Source organism: Symphalangus syndactylus, chromosome 6, assembly GCF_028878055.3.
Source record: "Symphalangus syndactylus isolate Jambi chromosome 6, NHGRI_mSymSyn1-v2.1_pri, whole genome shotgun sequence".
In the NCBI taxonomy this organism is placed as follows: Eukaryota; Metazoa; Chordata; class Mammalia; order Primates; family Hylobatidae; genus Symphalangus; species Symphalangus syndactylus.
Genome location: NC_072428.2, coordinates 72,115,838 through 72,132,001, shown reverse-complemented (window position 1 = coordinate 72,132,001; position 16,164 = coordinate 72,115,838). Strand labels below are relative to the sequence as shown.

Genomic DNA, 16,164 nt, shown 5'->3' with positions numbered 1-16,164 from the left:
GAATGGCCACACTGTCTTCCACCGTGTTTGAACTAGTTTACACTCCCACCAACCTAGGCAAACAGGGTCTGGAATGCACCTCCAGCAAACTCCAACGGATCTGCAGCTGAGGGACCTGACTCTTAGAAGGAAAACCGATAAACAGAAAGGAATAGCATCAGCATCAGCAAAAAGGACATACACTCCATAACCCCATCGGCAGGTCACCAGCATCAATGAGCAAAGGTAGGGAAAACCGCAAAGATGGGGAGGAGCCAGAGCAGAAAAGCGGAACACTCTCCAAACCAGAAGGCCTCTTCTGCTCCAGAGTCTCGCTCTGCCCCCCAGGCTGGAGTGCAGTGGCGCCATCTCGGCTCACTGCAACCTCTGACTCCTGGGTTCCATTCCCCTACCTCAGCATCCCGAGTTGCGGGGATTATCGGCACCCGCCATCATGCCCGGCTGATGTTCGCATTTTTCGTTTGCATTTTAGACAGGATCGGGATCCCTCCTGTTTAAAAGTTCCACTGAATCTCTGCTCGTGAGTACAGCTGATCTGTGCACAATGGTTTCCACAGCATTTGCTTTTCGTAGCCACTGCAGGATTCACCTTCCGTATCTTCTCATCTCCTCTGAAAACCAGCTATACATTGGTAAACGGCTGATTCCTTGGGGGCAGTGTCCTTACAAGCTTTTCCTAAAACCTCAGTGACTTCTTTGTTACTCCGCCCGAGTTCACCATACATTTGATGTTTGTTCCTGCTGCAATTTTAGCGGAATTCATGTTGCTCTGATAGGAGTCCTTTTCAACCGATGTCTCATCCTTCTTAGTGCCTCAGTCTAGATCTAGTTCAGGAAGGTTCTAACAGGTTAGTGCAAGTTAATTTTAGTGCAAACAAATTGAAATCCATGCATAGACTTTCAGCATGTACATTTTCTATGAAGTTTTTGAAGACCCCCTGTGTTGAACGTTGCCCACGTCCTGGGAGAGAAGTGGTTGCGGTCCGCTTCCTGTCCTCAAGCTGCCCACGGTGGAGGAGTGCACAGAGCAGGGAAAGGCAAGCCCAGACAGATCCTGCCCACTAGCAGGCAGCAGCAGACGGCTGGCCCAGTCCCGGCTCCGTGGGGGTGCTGTGTGGGCCCGAGCAAGTTGAGCAACCTCCCTGAAACTCAATGTGCGGCTATGTGGCTCAGTTCCACTAGCCATTATGGTACTGCTGAGCAGGGACACTTAATCACCTCAGGAAAAGCAAGCTAGCTCCAAGGTTAGCAACCAGGAGTTCGGGTTGCTTCCATTAGCAGACCCTGAGCCCCCCCGCAAGCTGGAGTCTGGTGGAAGATGAGGTTCAGTGTGATTGGATGGAAGTAGCAACGTAATGAAGGACAAGTCCCACCCTCTCTCACAGAAGAGCCCTGTGCGTATATAAAGGCGGTGCGCCTCCGCGGCGGCACTCCTTGAAGCCGCCAGTTGGGAGAGGAGCAGAGCCACGCAGGTGCTCCCGAAGGCAGCGAGATGTTGCGAGCCACAGCTCCCTGCTGGTTCCCACCTGGCTATCCAGAAGCGAAGAAGGCGGCCGAGGAGGCGGCCCTCGAGGCTCCAGAATTCCCACTGCCCTCTCATCAGCCTGCCCAGAGCTTCGGGCTCCGGGTGCCCCAGATGTACAAGCGGGCCTCAGCATCTGTGGGGATCCAGACGGAGCCCGAGAATACGGGTCCGGCTGTGCCCCCTGCGTGGCCCGAGATGGTGACGGAGGCTTGGTGCTTCCCCGCGCAGCGGGGATCGGCCTGCTGCCTGCCAGCCGCCCCAAAGCTGGCAGAGAGACCCTCCGCAGTCCGCATCTCAGCCCCCAGGGAGAGGAAGAGGATCGCCCACTTTCACAGCCCTTGCTTGGCCACCGGTGCCACAGCTGCCAAGAGAACCCGGGTGGCCAGCGGAAGCCAACGCTCCAATGGCTCCAAGGTCGGCAGACAGCCACGGAAGACGCGCAACAGGTCGGGGATGGCAGACAAGACCTCCACCACCATCAGCTCTAAGCGGATCGTCCGTCGTCCATCCTTAGCGCCTTTGAAGAAACCCATTATCCTACGAAGCTCGGGGTGCCAAGTCCCCACCGTCATCCGCCGAGGCTATCTCCAACTGTTCACCAAAGAGTGTCTCAAGTTCTGCGCCTCCAAGCAGGAGGCCGAGGAGAAGGCGCTGAACGAGGAGAAGGCGGCCTACGACTGCAGCCCCAACAAGAACGTGTACCTGAACGTGGTCCTGAACACCCTCAAGAGGCTGAAGGGCCTGACCCCCAGCTCCATGCCCGGCCTCAGCAGGGCCGCCCTGTACAGCCGCCTCCAGGAGTTCCTGCTCACCCAGGACCAGCTCAAGGAGAACGGCTACCCCTTCCCGCACCCCGAGCAGCCCGGAGGCGCCGTCCTCTTCACTGGCCAGGGGAAGGGGCCCGGCGACTCCTCCTGCAGGGTCTGCTGCCGTTGTGGCACCGAGTACCTGGTGTCCTCCTCGGGCCGCTGTGTACGCGACCAGTTGTGTTATTATCACTGGGGGCGGGTCCGCTCGAGCCAAGTGGCTGGAGGCCGGGTTAGCCAGTACACCTGCTGTGCAGCGGCTCCTGGCTCCGTGGGCTGCCAGGTGGCAAAGCAGCACGTGCGGGACGGCCGCAAGGACAGCCTCGATGGCTTCGTGAAGACCTTGGAGAAAGAGTGTTCCACAGACGCTTATCCAGGGATCTACGCCTTGGACTGTGAGATGTGCTACACCACGCACGGCCTGGAGCTGACCCGCGTCACCGTGGTGGACGCCGACATGCGAGTGGTGTACGACACCTTCGTCAAGCCCGACAACGAGATCGTGGACTACAACACCAGGTTCTCCGGAGTGACCGAGGCCGACGTCGCCAACACGAGCATCACGTTGCCCAAAGTCCAAGCCATCCTGCTGAGCTTTTTCAGCGCCCAAACCATCCTCATCGGGCACAGCCTGGAGAGCGATCTGCTGGCCCTGAAGCTCATCCACAGCACCGTGGTGGACACGGCCGTGCTCTTCCCGCACTACCTGGGTTTCCCCTACAAGCGCTCCCTCAGGAATCTCGCGGCCGACTACCTGGGACACATCATCCAGGACAGCCAGGACGGGCACAACTCCAGCGAGGACGCAAACGCCTGCCTGCAGCTGGTGATGTGGAAGGTCCGACAGCGCGCCCAGATCCAGCGATGCCAGCGGTCCGCCTCTCCCGCCGCCCTGGCCTGTCCTTAGCCCCAGGCCGCTTCCAAAACCGCCCTCAATCCCGAGAGCTAACCCTGTCCACCTCGCCGCAAAGCCAAAGAAACGGGAGCAGCCGGCGGCAGGACAGGGCCAAAAGCCGAGACTAACCCCGACCCCCGACTCCCAGTCCCCCGGAGTGCCTGCCGCGGGCCGTCGCTCCTGTCCCCATCCCTCTGCCCCTCCCGGACCTCCGTCCTTCCACCAATGGGCTCCCCGAGGCCCGAGCCCCCACTCCCAGTCCCCCGAGTCCCTGCCGCGGCCCCTCGCGCCTGGCCCCATCCCTCGGTCCCTCCCAGACCTCTGGCCTTCTACCACTCGCCTCCCCCAGCCCACCTGAACCTCCGCGGCTTCTGAGAACAAGGCGAACCCCCTGACCCAACAGCCTCCTGACAGTCTTCTGTCCTGGGCATCTTCCCCTTCTGTGGGGCTTTCTGAACCTCCCCACCCCCACCCGATTTTTCCCCCACCCCCCCTGGCAGGCGCCCAATCAATCTTGGTATGAATTTCAACATTGAAAAGAAAAATCCTTGAAAAGCAAAGCTGAAAGTCCTCAGCTTCTCAATGCGCGCTTAGCTGTTTTTCGGTAGAGCCACCACAGGGAGGTGGGTGAAGCACTTAGGCTCTAGAATTACACATCTGGGTTCACATTCAAATTCCACCACCTAGTAGCTTTGTAACACTGGACAAATAGCTTCTGCGCGCTTCTGGTTTTGGATCTCCAGCGTGTGATCAGGAGGTCATGGTGAGGAATGAACGAAGCAACACACGGGCAGCCTTAAAACGATGGCACACAGTAGGTGTTCAATAAAGGGTCCAAGTGGTTTCTTCCACCCAGACCAACCAACGACAATGTCCCAATCAGTCAGTCAACTTCCAACTGGGCTCCAGGAGAGAAGGAACCATCACGCCTCTCTAAATTCACGTTTCTCTTTTGAATCTGCAGTGAGAGATGACACACTAAGTAGCTAGTTTTGGTGGAGTGCCTGATTTGATAAATGTGCGTCTGGGGGGCGGGGTGGGTGTGTCTGTCTACATAACTAAATTAAACTGAGAATCAGAATGCTTTCATTACCATTAATTTACTTTGTGTGTATAAGCCCACACACCCATACATACACACACACTAACTGTTCCAGAACAAGGAGTTAGTGAACAGCAGGATGTCCACTCTGTCAGACACGTTTCGGGAAGCAATGAAATGGGACGTTTCTGATCGATTTTACCACTCCTCGAAGTTTATTTTCCTTTATGACTTAGACTCCTTCTGTGGAGATTTAACAAATACAAGTCTTTTTTATTGTATGTTATATCATTTAAGTTTTATAATGTATTTAAGTTTTCATTTTAAATAGACCAGTGAAATTTATATATATTTATGGTGTACAACGTGAGGCTTCATATATGTATACATTGTGGAATGACCAAATCAAGCTAATTAACACACTCGTTTCCTCGCATCCTGATTTTATTGTGATGAGAATACTTTGAAAATCTACTCCCACAGCTATTTTCAAGTAAGCAATACATAGTTATTCACTGTAGTCGCCGTGACGCTCAGTAGATCTCTAGAAATATTCCTGCCTGAAATTTGGTATCATTTGACTCACATCTCCCCACACCCTCCCCGGCACCTGCCTCGGGGAAACACCCTTCTGCTCTCTGCAGCTACGATTTCAACGATGTTACGTTCCTCGTATCAGTCAGGTCACGCATTATTCGAATTTTTGTGCTCGCTTTTTAAAAATTTATTATGTATTTATTTACTTTTGGAGACAGGGTCTCACTCTGTCAAGCAGGCTGGAGTACAGTGACACCAACACGGCTCACCACGGCCTCCACCTCCCGGGTTCAAGAGATCTTCCCACTTGAGTCTCCTGAGTAGCGAGGACTAAGGCGTCCAACACCACACCTGTCTAATGTTTGTTTTTTTTTGGTAGAGATGGGATTTCGCCACGTCGCCCAGTTTGATCTGCAACTCCTGGGCTGAAGTGCTCCACCTGCCTTGGACTCCCAAAGTGGTGGGATTACAGTCACGAGCCTCCGTGCCTGGCCTTTGCTTTATTTCACTCACTGTAACCTCCTGTAGACTCATTCATGTTGCAGATGATACGATTTCTTTAATTTGTGAGGCTTCATAGTATTCTATAGGGTATATAGGACTGTTTTAGTGTTGTTGTTTTGCTCTCTTTTGAGACAGCGTTTCGCTCTTGTCGCCCAGGTTGGGGTGCATTGGCTTGATATCGGCTCGCTAGATCCCCTGTCTCCCAGGTTCAAGTGAGTCTCCTACCTCAGCTGAGATCAGAAAGGCAGAATCTGCCTCCCGGGTTCAAGTGATTCTCCTCCCTCGGCTGAGATAAAGAGGCAGAATTACCATGCCCAGCTCACTTTGTGTCTCTGGTACAGACGGGGTCCCACCACGTTGGCCAGGCGGGTCTTGAACTCCTGACCTCAAATGATCAGCCATGCTTGGCCTCCCAGTGTACTGGCTTTACAGGTGTGAGCCACTGCGCCCTGGGCCTCATTGTGGTTTCAGTTTGCCACACTGGTCTGTAATGGGAGACTGGACGGACGAAATAGTTGGGCTGCAGGCCTCAACAGGCAATAAGGTAAACATCAGGAAATCAGCAATGTACTCAGAAGAGAATAGTTTTACAGCACCCAAGAGAAGTCAAACATCTGTAGTGGTCATAGAAATGTAATGAAAATGTAAGTGAGGCACTATTTAAATCACTACTTTTGTCAGAAACACTCTTCCCAATTCTGACAAAAGTGTGGTATTTTGAGGCAGCATTGAATTGATAAAATACGTATTTGAAATAGGTATTGATATATGTCAATTGTCACGGAAACCTTCGTGTCCTTGTATTGAGGCATCTCAAGCTTGCATAGTGTGTCTAAGTAAACTGCCCAAAAGAACCTGAATCAAATGCACAAAGAGGTTATTTCCCCACTAGAATATTTTATTATATCTTAAGCTGTAGGGTGCGTGTGCCCAAAGAGCTCGCTTCTTCCATAGGTATCCATGTGCCATGCTGACCTGCTGCACCCAACATCCCATCATTTACGTTCGGTATTTCTCCCAATGCTATCCCTGACCCCGCCCTCCACCCCGTGACAGGCCCCAGTGTGTAACGTTCCCCACCCTGTTACCGAGTGTTCTCATTGTTCAATTCTCAACTGCGAGTGAGAACGCGGGGTGTTTGGTTTTCTGTCCTTGTGACAGTTTGCTCAGAATGATGGTTTCCGGCTCCGCCCATGTCCCTGCAAAGGACATGAACCTATCCTTTTTGGTGGCTGCATAGAAATCCTTGGTGTTTATGGGCCACATTGCCTTAATGCAGTCTATCATCGTCGATGGACAATTGGGTAGGGTTCCAAGTCATTGCATTCTGAATAGTGCTGCCATAAACGTACGTGTGCATGTGTCTTTACACTAGCATGATTTCTAAACCTTCGGGTGCATACCCGGTAATGGGGTCGCTGGGTCAAATGGTATGTCTACTTCTAGATCCTTGAGGAATGGCCACACTGTCTTCCACCATGTTTGAACTAGTTTACACTCCCACCAACCTAGGCAAACAGGGTCTGGAATGCACCTCCAGCAAACTCCAACGGATCTGCAGCTGAGGGACCTGACTCTTAGAAGGAAAACCGATAAACAGAAAGGAATAGCATCAGCATCAGCAAAAAGGACATACACTCCATAACCCCATCGGCAGGTCACCAGCATCAATGAGCAAAGGTAGGGAAAACCGCAAAGATGGGGAGGAGCCAGAGCAGAAAAGCGGAACACTCTCCAAACCAGAAGGCCTCTTCTGCTCCAGAGTCTCGCTCTGCCCCCCAGGCTGGAGTGCAGTGGCGCCATCTCGGCTCACTGCAACCTCTGACTCCTGGGTTCCATTCCCCTACCTCAGCATCCCGAGTTGCGGGGATTATCGGCACCCGCCATCATGCCCGGCTGATGTTCGCATTTTTCGTTGGCATTTTAGACAGGATCGGGATCCCTCCTGTTTAAAAGTTCCACTGAATCTCTGCTCGTGAGTACAGCTGATCTGTGCCCAATGGTTTCCACAGCATTTGCTTTTCGTAGCCACTGCAGGATTCACCTTCCGTATCTTCTCATCTCCTCTGAAAACCAGCTATACATTGGTAAACGGCTGATTCCTTTGGGGCAGTGTCCTTACAAGCTTTTCCTAAAACCTCAGTGACTTCTTTGTTATTCCGCCCGAGTTCACCATACATTTGATGTTTGTTCCTGCTGCAATTTTAGCGGAATTCATGTGGCTCTGATGGGAGTCCTTTTCAACCGATGTCTCATCCTTCTTAGTGCCTCAGTCTAGATCTAGTTCAGGAAGGTTCTAACAAGTTAGTGCAAGTTAATTTTAGTGCAAACAAATTGAAATCCATGCATAGACTTTCAGCATGTACATTTTCTATGAAGTTTTTGAAGACCCCCTGTGTTGAACGTTGCCCACGTCCTGGGAGAGAAGTGGTTGCGGTCCGCTTCCTGTCCTCAAGCTGCCCACGGTGGAGGAGTGCACAGAGCAGGGAAAGGCAAGCCCAGACAGATCCTGCCCACTAGCAGGCAGCAGCAGACGGCTGGCCCCGTCCCGGCTCCGTGGGGGTGCTGTGTGGGCCCGAGCAAGTTGAGCAACCTCCCTGAAACTCAATGTGCGGCTATGTGGCTCAGTTCCACTAGCCATTATGGTACTGCTGAGCAGGGACACTTAATCACCTCAGGAAAAGCAAGCTAGCTCCAAGGTTAGCAACCAGGAGTTCGGGTTGCTTCCATTAGCAGACCCTGAGCCCCCCCGCAAGCTGGAGTCTGGTGGAAGATGAGGTTCAGTGTGATTGGATGGAAGTAGCAACGTAATGAAGGACAAGTCCCACCCTCTCTCACAGAAGAGCCCTGTGCGTATATAAAGGCGGTGCGCCTCCGCGGCGGCACTCCTTGAAGCCGCCAGTTGGGAGAGGAGCAGAGCCACGCAGGTGCTCCCGAAGGCAGCGAGATGTTGCGAGCCACAGCTCCCTGCTGGTTCCCACCTGGCTATCCAGAAGCGAAGAAGGCGGCCGAGGAGGCGGCCCTCGAGGCTCCAGAATTCCCACTGCCCTCTCATCAGCCTGCCCAGAGCTTCGGGCTCTGGGTGCCCCAGATGTACAAGCGGGCCTCAGCATCTGTGGGGATCCAGACGGAGCCCGAGAATACGGGTCCGGCTGTGCCCCCTGCGTGGCCCGAGATGGTGACGGAGGCTTGGTGCTTCCCCGCGCAGCGGGGATCGGCCTGCTGCCTGCCAGCCGCCCCAAAGCTGGCAGAGAGACCCTCCGCAGTCCGCATCTCAGCCCCCAGGGAGAGGAAGAGGATCGCCCACTTTCACAGCCCTTGCTTGGCCACCGGTGCCACAGATGCCAAGAGAACCCGGGTGGCCAGCGGAAGCCAACGCTCCAATGGCTCCAAGGTCGGCAGACAGCCACGGAAGACGCGCAACAGGTCGGGGATGGCAGACAAGACCTCCACCACCATCAGCTCTAAGCGGATCGTCCGTCGTCCATCCTTAGCGCCTTTGAAGAAACCCATTATCCTCCGAAGCTCGGGGTGCCAAGTCCCCACCGTCATCCGCCGAGGCTATCTCCAACTGTTCACCAAAGAGTGTCTCAAGTTCTGCGCCTCCAAGCAGGAGGCCGAGGAGAAGGCGCTGAACGAGGAGAAGGCGGCCTACGACTGCAGCCCCAACAAGAACGTGTACCTGAACGTGGTCCTGAACACCCTCAAGAGGCTGAAGGGCCTGACCCCCAGCTCCATGCCCGGCCTCAGCAGGGCCGCCCTGTACAGCCGCCTCCAGGAGTTCCTGCTCACCCAGGACCAGCTCAAGGAGAACGGCTACCCCTTCCCGCACCCCGAGCAGCCCGGAGGCGCCGTCCTCTTCACTGGCCAGGGGAAGGGGCCCGGCGACTCCTCCTGCAGGGTCTGCTGCCGTTGTGGCACCGAGTACCTGGTGTCCTCCTCGGGCCGCTGTGTACGCGACCAGTTGTGTTATTATCACTGGGGGCGGGTCCGCTCGAGCCAAGTGGCTGGAGGCCGGGTTAGCCAGTACACCTGCTGTGCAGCGGCTCCTGGCTCCGTGGGCTGCCAGGTGGCAAAGCAGCACGTGCGGGACGGCCGCAAGGACAGCCTCGATGGCTTCGTGAAGACCTTGGAGAAAGAGTGTTCCACAGACGCTTATCCAGGGATCTACGCCTTGGACTGTGAGATGTGCTACACCACGCACGGCCTGGAGCTGACCCGCGTCACCGTGGTGGACGCCGACATGCGAGTGGTGTACGACACCTTCGTCAAGCCCGACAACGAGATCGTGGACTACAACACCAGGTTCTCCGGAGTGACCGAGGCCGACGTCGCCAACACGAGCATCACGTTGCCCAAAGTCCAAGCCATCCTGCTGAGCTTTTTCAGCGCCCAAACCATCCTCATCGGGCACAGCCTGGAGAGCGATCTGCTGGCCCTGAAGCTCATCCACAGCACCGTGGTGGACACGGCCGTGCTCTTCCCGCACTACCTGGGTTTCCCCTACAAGCGCTCCCTCAGGAATCTCGCGGCCGACTACCTGGGACACATCATCCAGGACAGCCAGGACGGGCACAACTCCAGCGAGGACGCAAACGCCTGCCTGCAGCTGGTGATGTGGAAGGTCCGACAGCGCGCCCAGATCCAGCGATGCCAGCGGTCCGCCTCTCCCGCCGCCCTGGCCTGTCCTTAGCCCCAGGCCGCTTCCAAAACCGCCCTCAATCCCGAGAGCTAACCCTGTCCACCTCGCCGCAAAGCCAAAGAAACGGGAGCAGCCGGCGGCAGGACAGGGCCAAAAGCCGAGACTAACCCCGACCCCCGACTCCCAGTCCCCCGGAGTGCCTGCCGCGGGCCGTCGCTCCTGTCCCCATCCCTCTGCCCCTCCCGGACCTCCGTCCTTCCACCAATGGGCTCCCCGAGGCCCGAGCCCCCACTCCCAGTCCCCCGAGTCCCTGCCGCGGCCCCTCGCGCCTGGCCCCATCCCTCGGTCCCTCCCAGACCTCTGGCCTTCTACCACTCGCCTCCCCCAGCCCACCTGAACCTCCGCGGCTTCTGAGAACAAGGCGAACCCCCTGACCCAACAGCCTCCTGACAGTCTTCTGTCCTGGGCATCTTCCCCTTCTGTGGGGCTTTCTGAACCTCCCCACCCCCACCCGATTTTTCCCCCACCCCCCCTGGCAGGCGCCCAATCAATCTTGGTATGAATTTCAACATTGAAAAGAAAAATCCTTGAAAAGCAAAGCTGAAAGTCCTCAGCTTCTCAATGCGCGCTTAGCTGTTTTTCGGTAGAGCCACCACAGGGAGGTGGGTGAAGCACTTAGGCTCTAGAATTACACATCTGGGTTCACATTCAAATTCCACCACCTAGTAGCTTTGTAACACTGGACAAATAGCTTCTGCGCGCTTCTGGTTTTGGATCTCCAGCGTGTGATCAGGAGGTCATGGTGAGGAATGAACGAAGCAACACACGGGCAGCCTTAAAACGATGGCACACAGTAGGTGTTCAATAAAGGGTCCAAGTGGTTTCTTCCACCCAGACCAACCAACGACAATGTCCCAATCAGTCAGTCAACTTCCAACTGGGCTCCAGGAGAGAAGGAACCATCACGCCTCTCTAAATTCACGTTTCTCTTTTGAATCTGCAGTGAGAGATGACACACTAAGTAGCTAGTTTTGGTGGAGTGCCTGATTTGATAAATGTGCGTCTGGGGGGCGGGGTGGGTGTGTCTGTCTACATAACTAAATTAAACTGAGAATCAGAATGCTTTCATTACCATTAATTTACTTTGTGTGTATAAGCCCACACACCCATACATACACACACACTAACTGTTCCAGAACAAGGAGTTAGTGAACAGCAGGATGTCCACTCTGTCAGACACGTTTCGGGAAGCAATGAAATGGGACGTTTCTGATTGATTTTACCACTCCTCGAAGTTTATTTTCCTTTATGACTTAGACTCCTTCTGTGGAGATTTAACAAATACAAGTCTTTTTTATTGTATGTTATATCATTTAAGTTTTATAATGTATTTAAGTTTTCATTTTAAATAGACCAGTGAAATTTATATATATTTATGGTGTACAACGTGAGGCTTCATATATGTATACATTGTGGAATGACCAAATCAAGCTAATTAACACACTCGTTTCCTCGCATCCTGATTTTATTGTGATGAGAATACTTTGAAAATCTACTCCCACAGCTATTTTCAAGTAAGCAATACATAGTTATTCACTGTAGTCGCCGTGACGCTCAGTAGATCTCTAGAAATATTCCTGCCTGAAATTTGGTATCATTTGACTCACATCTCCCCACACCCTCCCCGGCACCTGCCTCGGGGAAACACCCTTCTGCTCTCTGCAGCTACGATTTCAACGATGTTACGTTCCTCGTATCAGTCAGGTCACGCATTATTCGAATTTTTGTGCTCGCTTTTTAAAAATTTATTATGTATTTATTTACTTTTGGAGACAGGGTCTCACTCTGTCAAGCAGGCTGGAGTACAGTGACACCAACACGGCTCACCACGGCCTCCACCTCCCGGGTTCAAGAGATCTTCCCACTTGAGTCTCCTGAGTAGCGAGGACTAAGGCGTCCAACACCACACCTGTCTAATGTTTGTTTTTGTTTGTAGAGATGGGATTTCACCACGTCACCCAGTTTGATCTCCAACTCCTGGGCTGAAGTGCTCCACCTGCCTTGGACTCCCAAAGTGGTGGGATTACAGTCACGAGCCTCCGTGCCTGGCCTTTGCTTTATTTCACTCACTGTAACCTCCTGTAGACTCATTCATGTTGCAGATGATACGATTTCTTTAATTTGTGAGGCTTCATAGTATTCTATAGGGTATATAGAACTGTTTTAGTGTTGTTGTTTTGCTCTCTTTTGAGACAGCGTTTCGCTCTTGTCGCCCAGGTTGGGGTGCATTGGCTTGATATCGGCTCGCTAGATCCCCTGTCTCCCAGGTTCAAGTGAGTCTCCTACCTCAGCTGAGATCAGAAAGGCAGAATCTGCCTCCCGGGTTCAAGTGATTCTCCTCCCTCGGCTGAGATAAAGAGGCAGAATTACCATGCCCAGCTCACTTTGTGTCTCTGGTACAGACGGGGTCCCACCACGTTGGCCAGGCGGGTCTTGAACTCCTGACCTCAAATGATCAGCCATGCTTGGCCTCCCAGTGTACTGGCTTTACAGGTGTGAGCCACTGCGCCCTGGGCCTCATTGTGGTTTCAGTTTGCCACACTGGTCTGTAATGGGAGACTGGACGAATTAGTTGGGCTGTAGGCCTCAACAGGCAATAAGGTAAACATCAGGAAATCAGCAATATACTCAGAAGAGAATAGTTTTACAGCACCCAGGAGAAGTCAAACATCTGTAGTGGTCATAGAAATGTAATGAAAATGTAAGTGAGGCACTATTTAAATCACTACTTTTGTCAGAAACACTCTTCCCAATTCTGACAAAAGTGTGGTATTTTGAGGCAGCATTGAATTGATAAAATACGTATTTGAAATAGGTATTGATATATGTCAATTGTCACGGAAACCTTCGTGTCCTTGTATTGAGGCATCTCAAGCTTGCATAGTGTGTCTAAGTAAACTGCCCAAAAGAACCTGAATCAAATACACAAAGAGGTTATTTCCCCACTAGAATATTTTATTATATCTTAAGCTGTAGGGTGCGTGTGCCCAAAGAGCTCGCTTCTTCCATAGGTATCCATGTGCCATGCTGACCTGCTGCACCCAACATCCCATCATTTACGTTCGGTATTTCTCCCAATGCTATCCCTGACCCCGCCCTCCACCCCGTGACAGGCCCCAGTGTGTAACGTTCCCCACCCTGTGACCGAGTGTTCTCATTGTTCAATTCTCAACTGCGAGTGAGAACGCGGGGTGTTTGGTTTTCTGTCCTTGTGTCAGTTTGCTCAGAATGATGGTTTCCGGCTCCGCCCATGTCCCTGCAAAGGACATGAACCTATCCTTTTTGGTGGCTGCATAGAAATCCTTGGTGTTTATGGGCCACATTGCCTTAATGCAGTCTATCATCGTCGATGGACAATTGGGTAGGGTTCCAAGTCATTGCATTCTGAATAGTGCTGCCATAAACGTACGTGTGCATGTGTCTTTACCCTGGCATGATTTCTAAACCTTCGGGTGTATACCCGGTAATGGGGTCGCTGGGTCAAATGGTATGTCTACTTCTAGATCCTTGAGGAATGGCCACACTGTCTTCCACCATGTTTGAACTAGTTTACACTCCCACCAACCTAGGCAAACAGGGTCTGGAATGCACCTCCAGCAAACTCCAACGGATCTGCAGCTGAGGGACCTGACTCTTAGAAGGAAAACCGATAAACAGAAAGGAATAGCATCAGCATCAGCAAAAAGGACATACACTCCATAACCCCATCGGCAGGTCACCAGCATCAATGAGCAAAGGTAGGGAAAACCGCAAAGATGGGGAGGAGCCAGAGCAGAAAAGCGGAACACTCTCCAAACCAGAAGGCCTCTTCTGCTCCAGAGTCTCGCTCTGCCCCCCAGGCTGGAGTGCAGTGGCGCCATCTCGGCTCACTGCAACCTCTGACTCCTGGGTTCCATTCCCCTACCTCAGCATCCCGAGTTGCGGGGATTATCGGCACCCGCCATCATGCCCGGCTGATGTTCGCATTTTTCGTTGGCATTTTAGACAGGATTGGGATCCCTCCTGTTTAAAAGTTCCACTGAATCTCTGCTCGTGAGTACAGCTGATCTGTGCACAACGGTTTCCACAGCATTTGCTTTTCGTAGCCACTGCAGGATTCACCTTCCGTATCTTCTCATCTCCTCTGAAAACCAGCTATACATTGGTAAACTTCTGAGGCAGGAGAATCGCTTGAACCCAGGGGTTGGAGGCTGCGGTGAGCCGAGATCACGTCATTGCACTCCAGCCTGGGCAACAAAAGCAAAACTAAGTCTCAAAAAATATATTTATATATATTTAGTTCTCTGTTTATTTTCCTTCCTTTATACCTAAGATCTTCTGGTATTAAATTTCAACTTGATTTTATAATATGTTTACCAAAATAGCAGTCCCCATTCTTCTACTTGAGGAAATAACTTTCAACTCTCTTTTTTATTTATTTTGTTGTTCATCTCCGTATGACTAAATAATTTGCTTATATTGCTACTTACTCTTTTTTCAGTTTTGGAATTTTCTATTGGCCTCCCACTAGGAAGATAAGGATATACTTTTCTTTTATGCCTTCACCCTGTTCCACCTCTTTTGTGATAAAATGTTTGTCTTAATTTAATTAGATCAATATTAGTATTTAAATTATTACAAGTATTTTGTTACAAACACGCAAATGCTACTCACAATTGAGCCATCTACCATCTAGAATAATTTTTCTTTCCTCCACAAGTTTTAATTTTCACTGGAATTGTGTAGTTTACTCATTGCTTGTCATTTTGTGTAAATACCACAAATTTAACCACAACTGTGCGAGGGTCTAAATCACCTCTCAACATGACGGGAGGTGTCTGTTGTAGTATCAGAAATATGACAGTTCCTACTCTTCTACATTACTGTCAACACTTGATATCACCATTTAAAATTTGTAATCATTCTGGAAGGCATTTCTATGGATACATCCTACAGTTGTTTTAATCTGCATTTTTGGATGACTAATGAAATTGTGTACTTTTCTATTTCTTTATTAGACATGTAGCTATCTTCTTTTATAATATAATTGTTTCATCCTTTTCCCTATTCTTAATTGGATTGTACTTTTTCTTAGTGATTTGTAAAACTCTATTCTGGATACTAGTCTTGAGGTTAGATGTATTATAAATTTATTCTCCCACTTTCTGTGTCTTTTTACTCTCTTAATAAGGTTGTTTGATGAACGTAAGTTCCTAATTTTAATGTAGGACAATTATCTATTCTTTACAGGACCAGCTACGTAATTTACCGGGCTTAGAACAAAATCAAAATGAAGGATCCTATATTCAAAAATTAGTAAATATTTCAAGATGCGGACACAGAATATTAAACCAAGCATGAAGCCCTTTTACTCTCAGGGCCCTGTGCAGCCATATGAGTCTCAGAGCAATGAAACTGGCCCTGATTTCATTTTATGTGTAGTGTTTTTTGAGGCCTCATTTAGAGAATTTTTGGCTACTCCAAGGTCATTGAGACATTCTCTTATATTATTTCCCAGAAGCATTTATGCCTTGGCTTTTACTTTTTTTTTTCTTTTTTGAGATCAAGTGTATTTCTATACATTTTAGAGCCCACATGTCAATTACTACTAAAAAGGACATGCTGAGATTTGTTAATGAGATTGCATTGAGTTTACAGATTAATTTGAGAGGAATCAAACCTTCATAATATTGAGTCTTCTAATCCATGAATGTGGTATGTTTCTTTATTTATTCTGACTTCTTTAACTTCTTAATCATGTTTTATATTTTTTTTGTAGAAGCTTCACACATCTTTAATGCACAGGTATTTATGGGATTTTATTTTTGCATTTGTAAATTTTAAATTTTTAATGTCTAATTGCTGTTATGTAAAAATACAGTTGCTTTTATAGAAAGAGCTTATATCCAGCAAACTTGCTGTATTCACTTCATCACTTTGTCTGCAGAAGAACAGAAGATCGACCAGGCAGAAATTGTGCACGTCAGACTCCTGACGTGACATTATGTAGATTTTGAGGCAGGAAAGTGTCTGCCTCATGCAATTACTAAGAATTCCCCTTAAACGTGTAGAAAAGACAACGTAAAGCTTTTCATGACTTGTTATCTGGGTGAGCAAACAACTTCATCCCACTGAGTTTGTTGTTTTCCATCGTTTAAGAAGAAGTTAATACAT

At 50.5% G+C, this 16,164-nt stretch overlaps 1 protein-coding gene and 1 pseudogene across 1 annotated transcript; both read left to right on the top strand.

The window, feature by feature from the left end:
* Positions 1-1,993: 1,993 nt before the first annotated feature.
* On the top strand, positions 1,994-3,556 carry LOC129484069 (exonuclease GOR-like; annotated as a pseudogene).
* Positions 3,557-8,241: 4,685 nt separating this feature from the next.
* LOC129483965 (exonuclease GOR-like) lies at positions 8,242-10,002 on the top strand. Its single transcript, XM_055281375.1, has one exon. It carries the CDS (start codon positions 8,257-8,259, stop codon positions 10,000-10,002), a length of 1,746 nt encoding a protein of 581 aa, XP_055137350.1. The 5' UTR covers positions 8,242-8,256.
* The last annotated feature ends 6,162 nt before the right edge of the window (positions 10,003-16,164 follow it).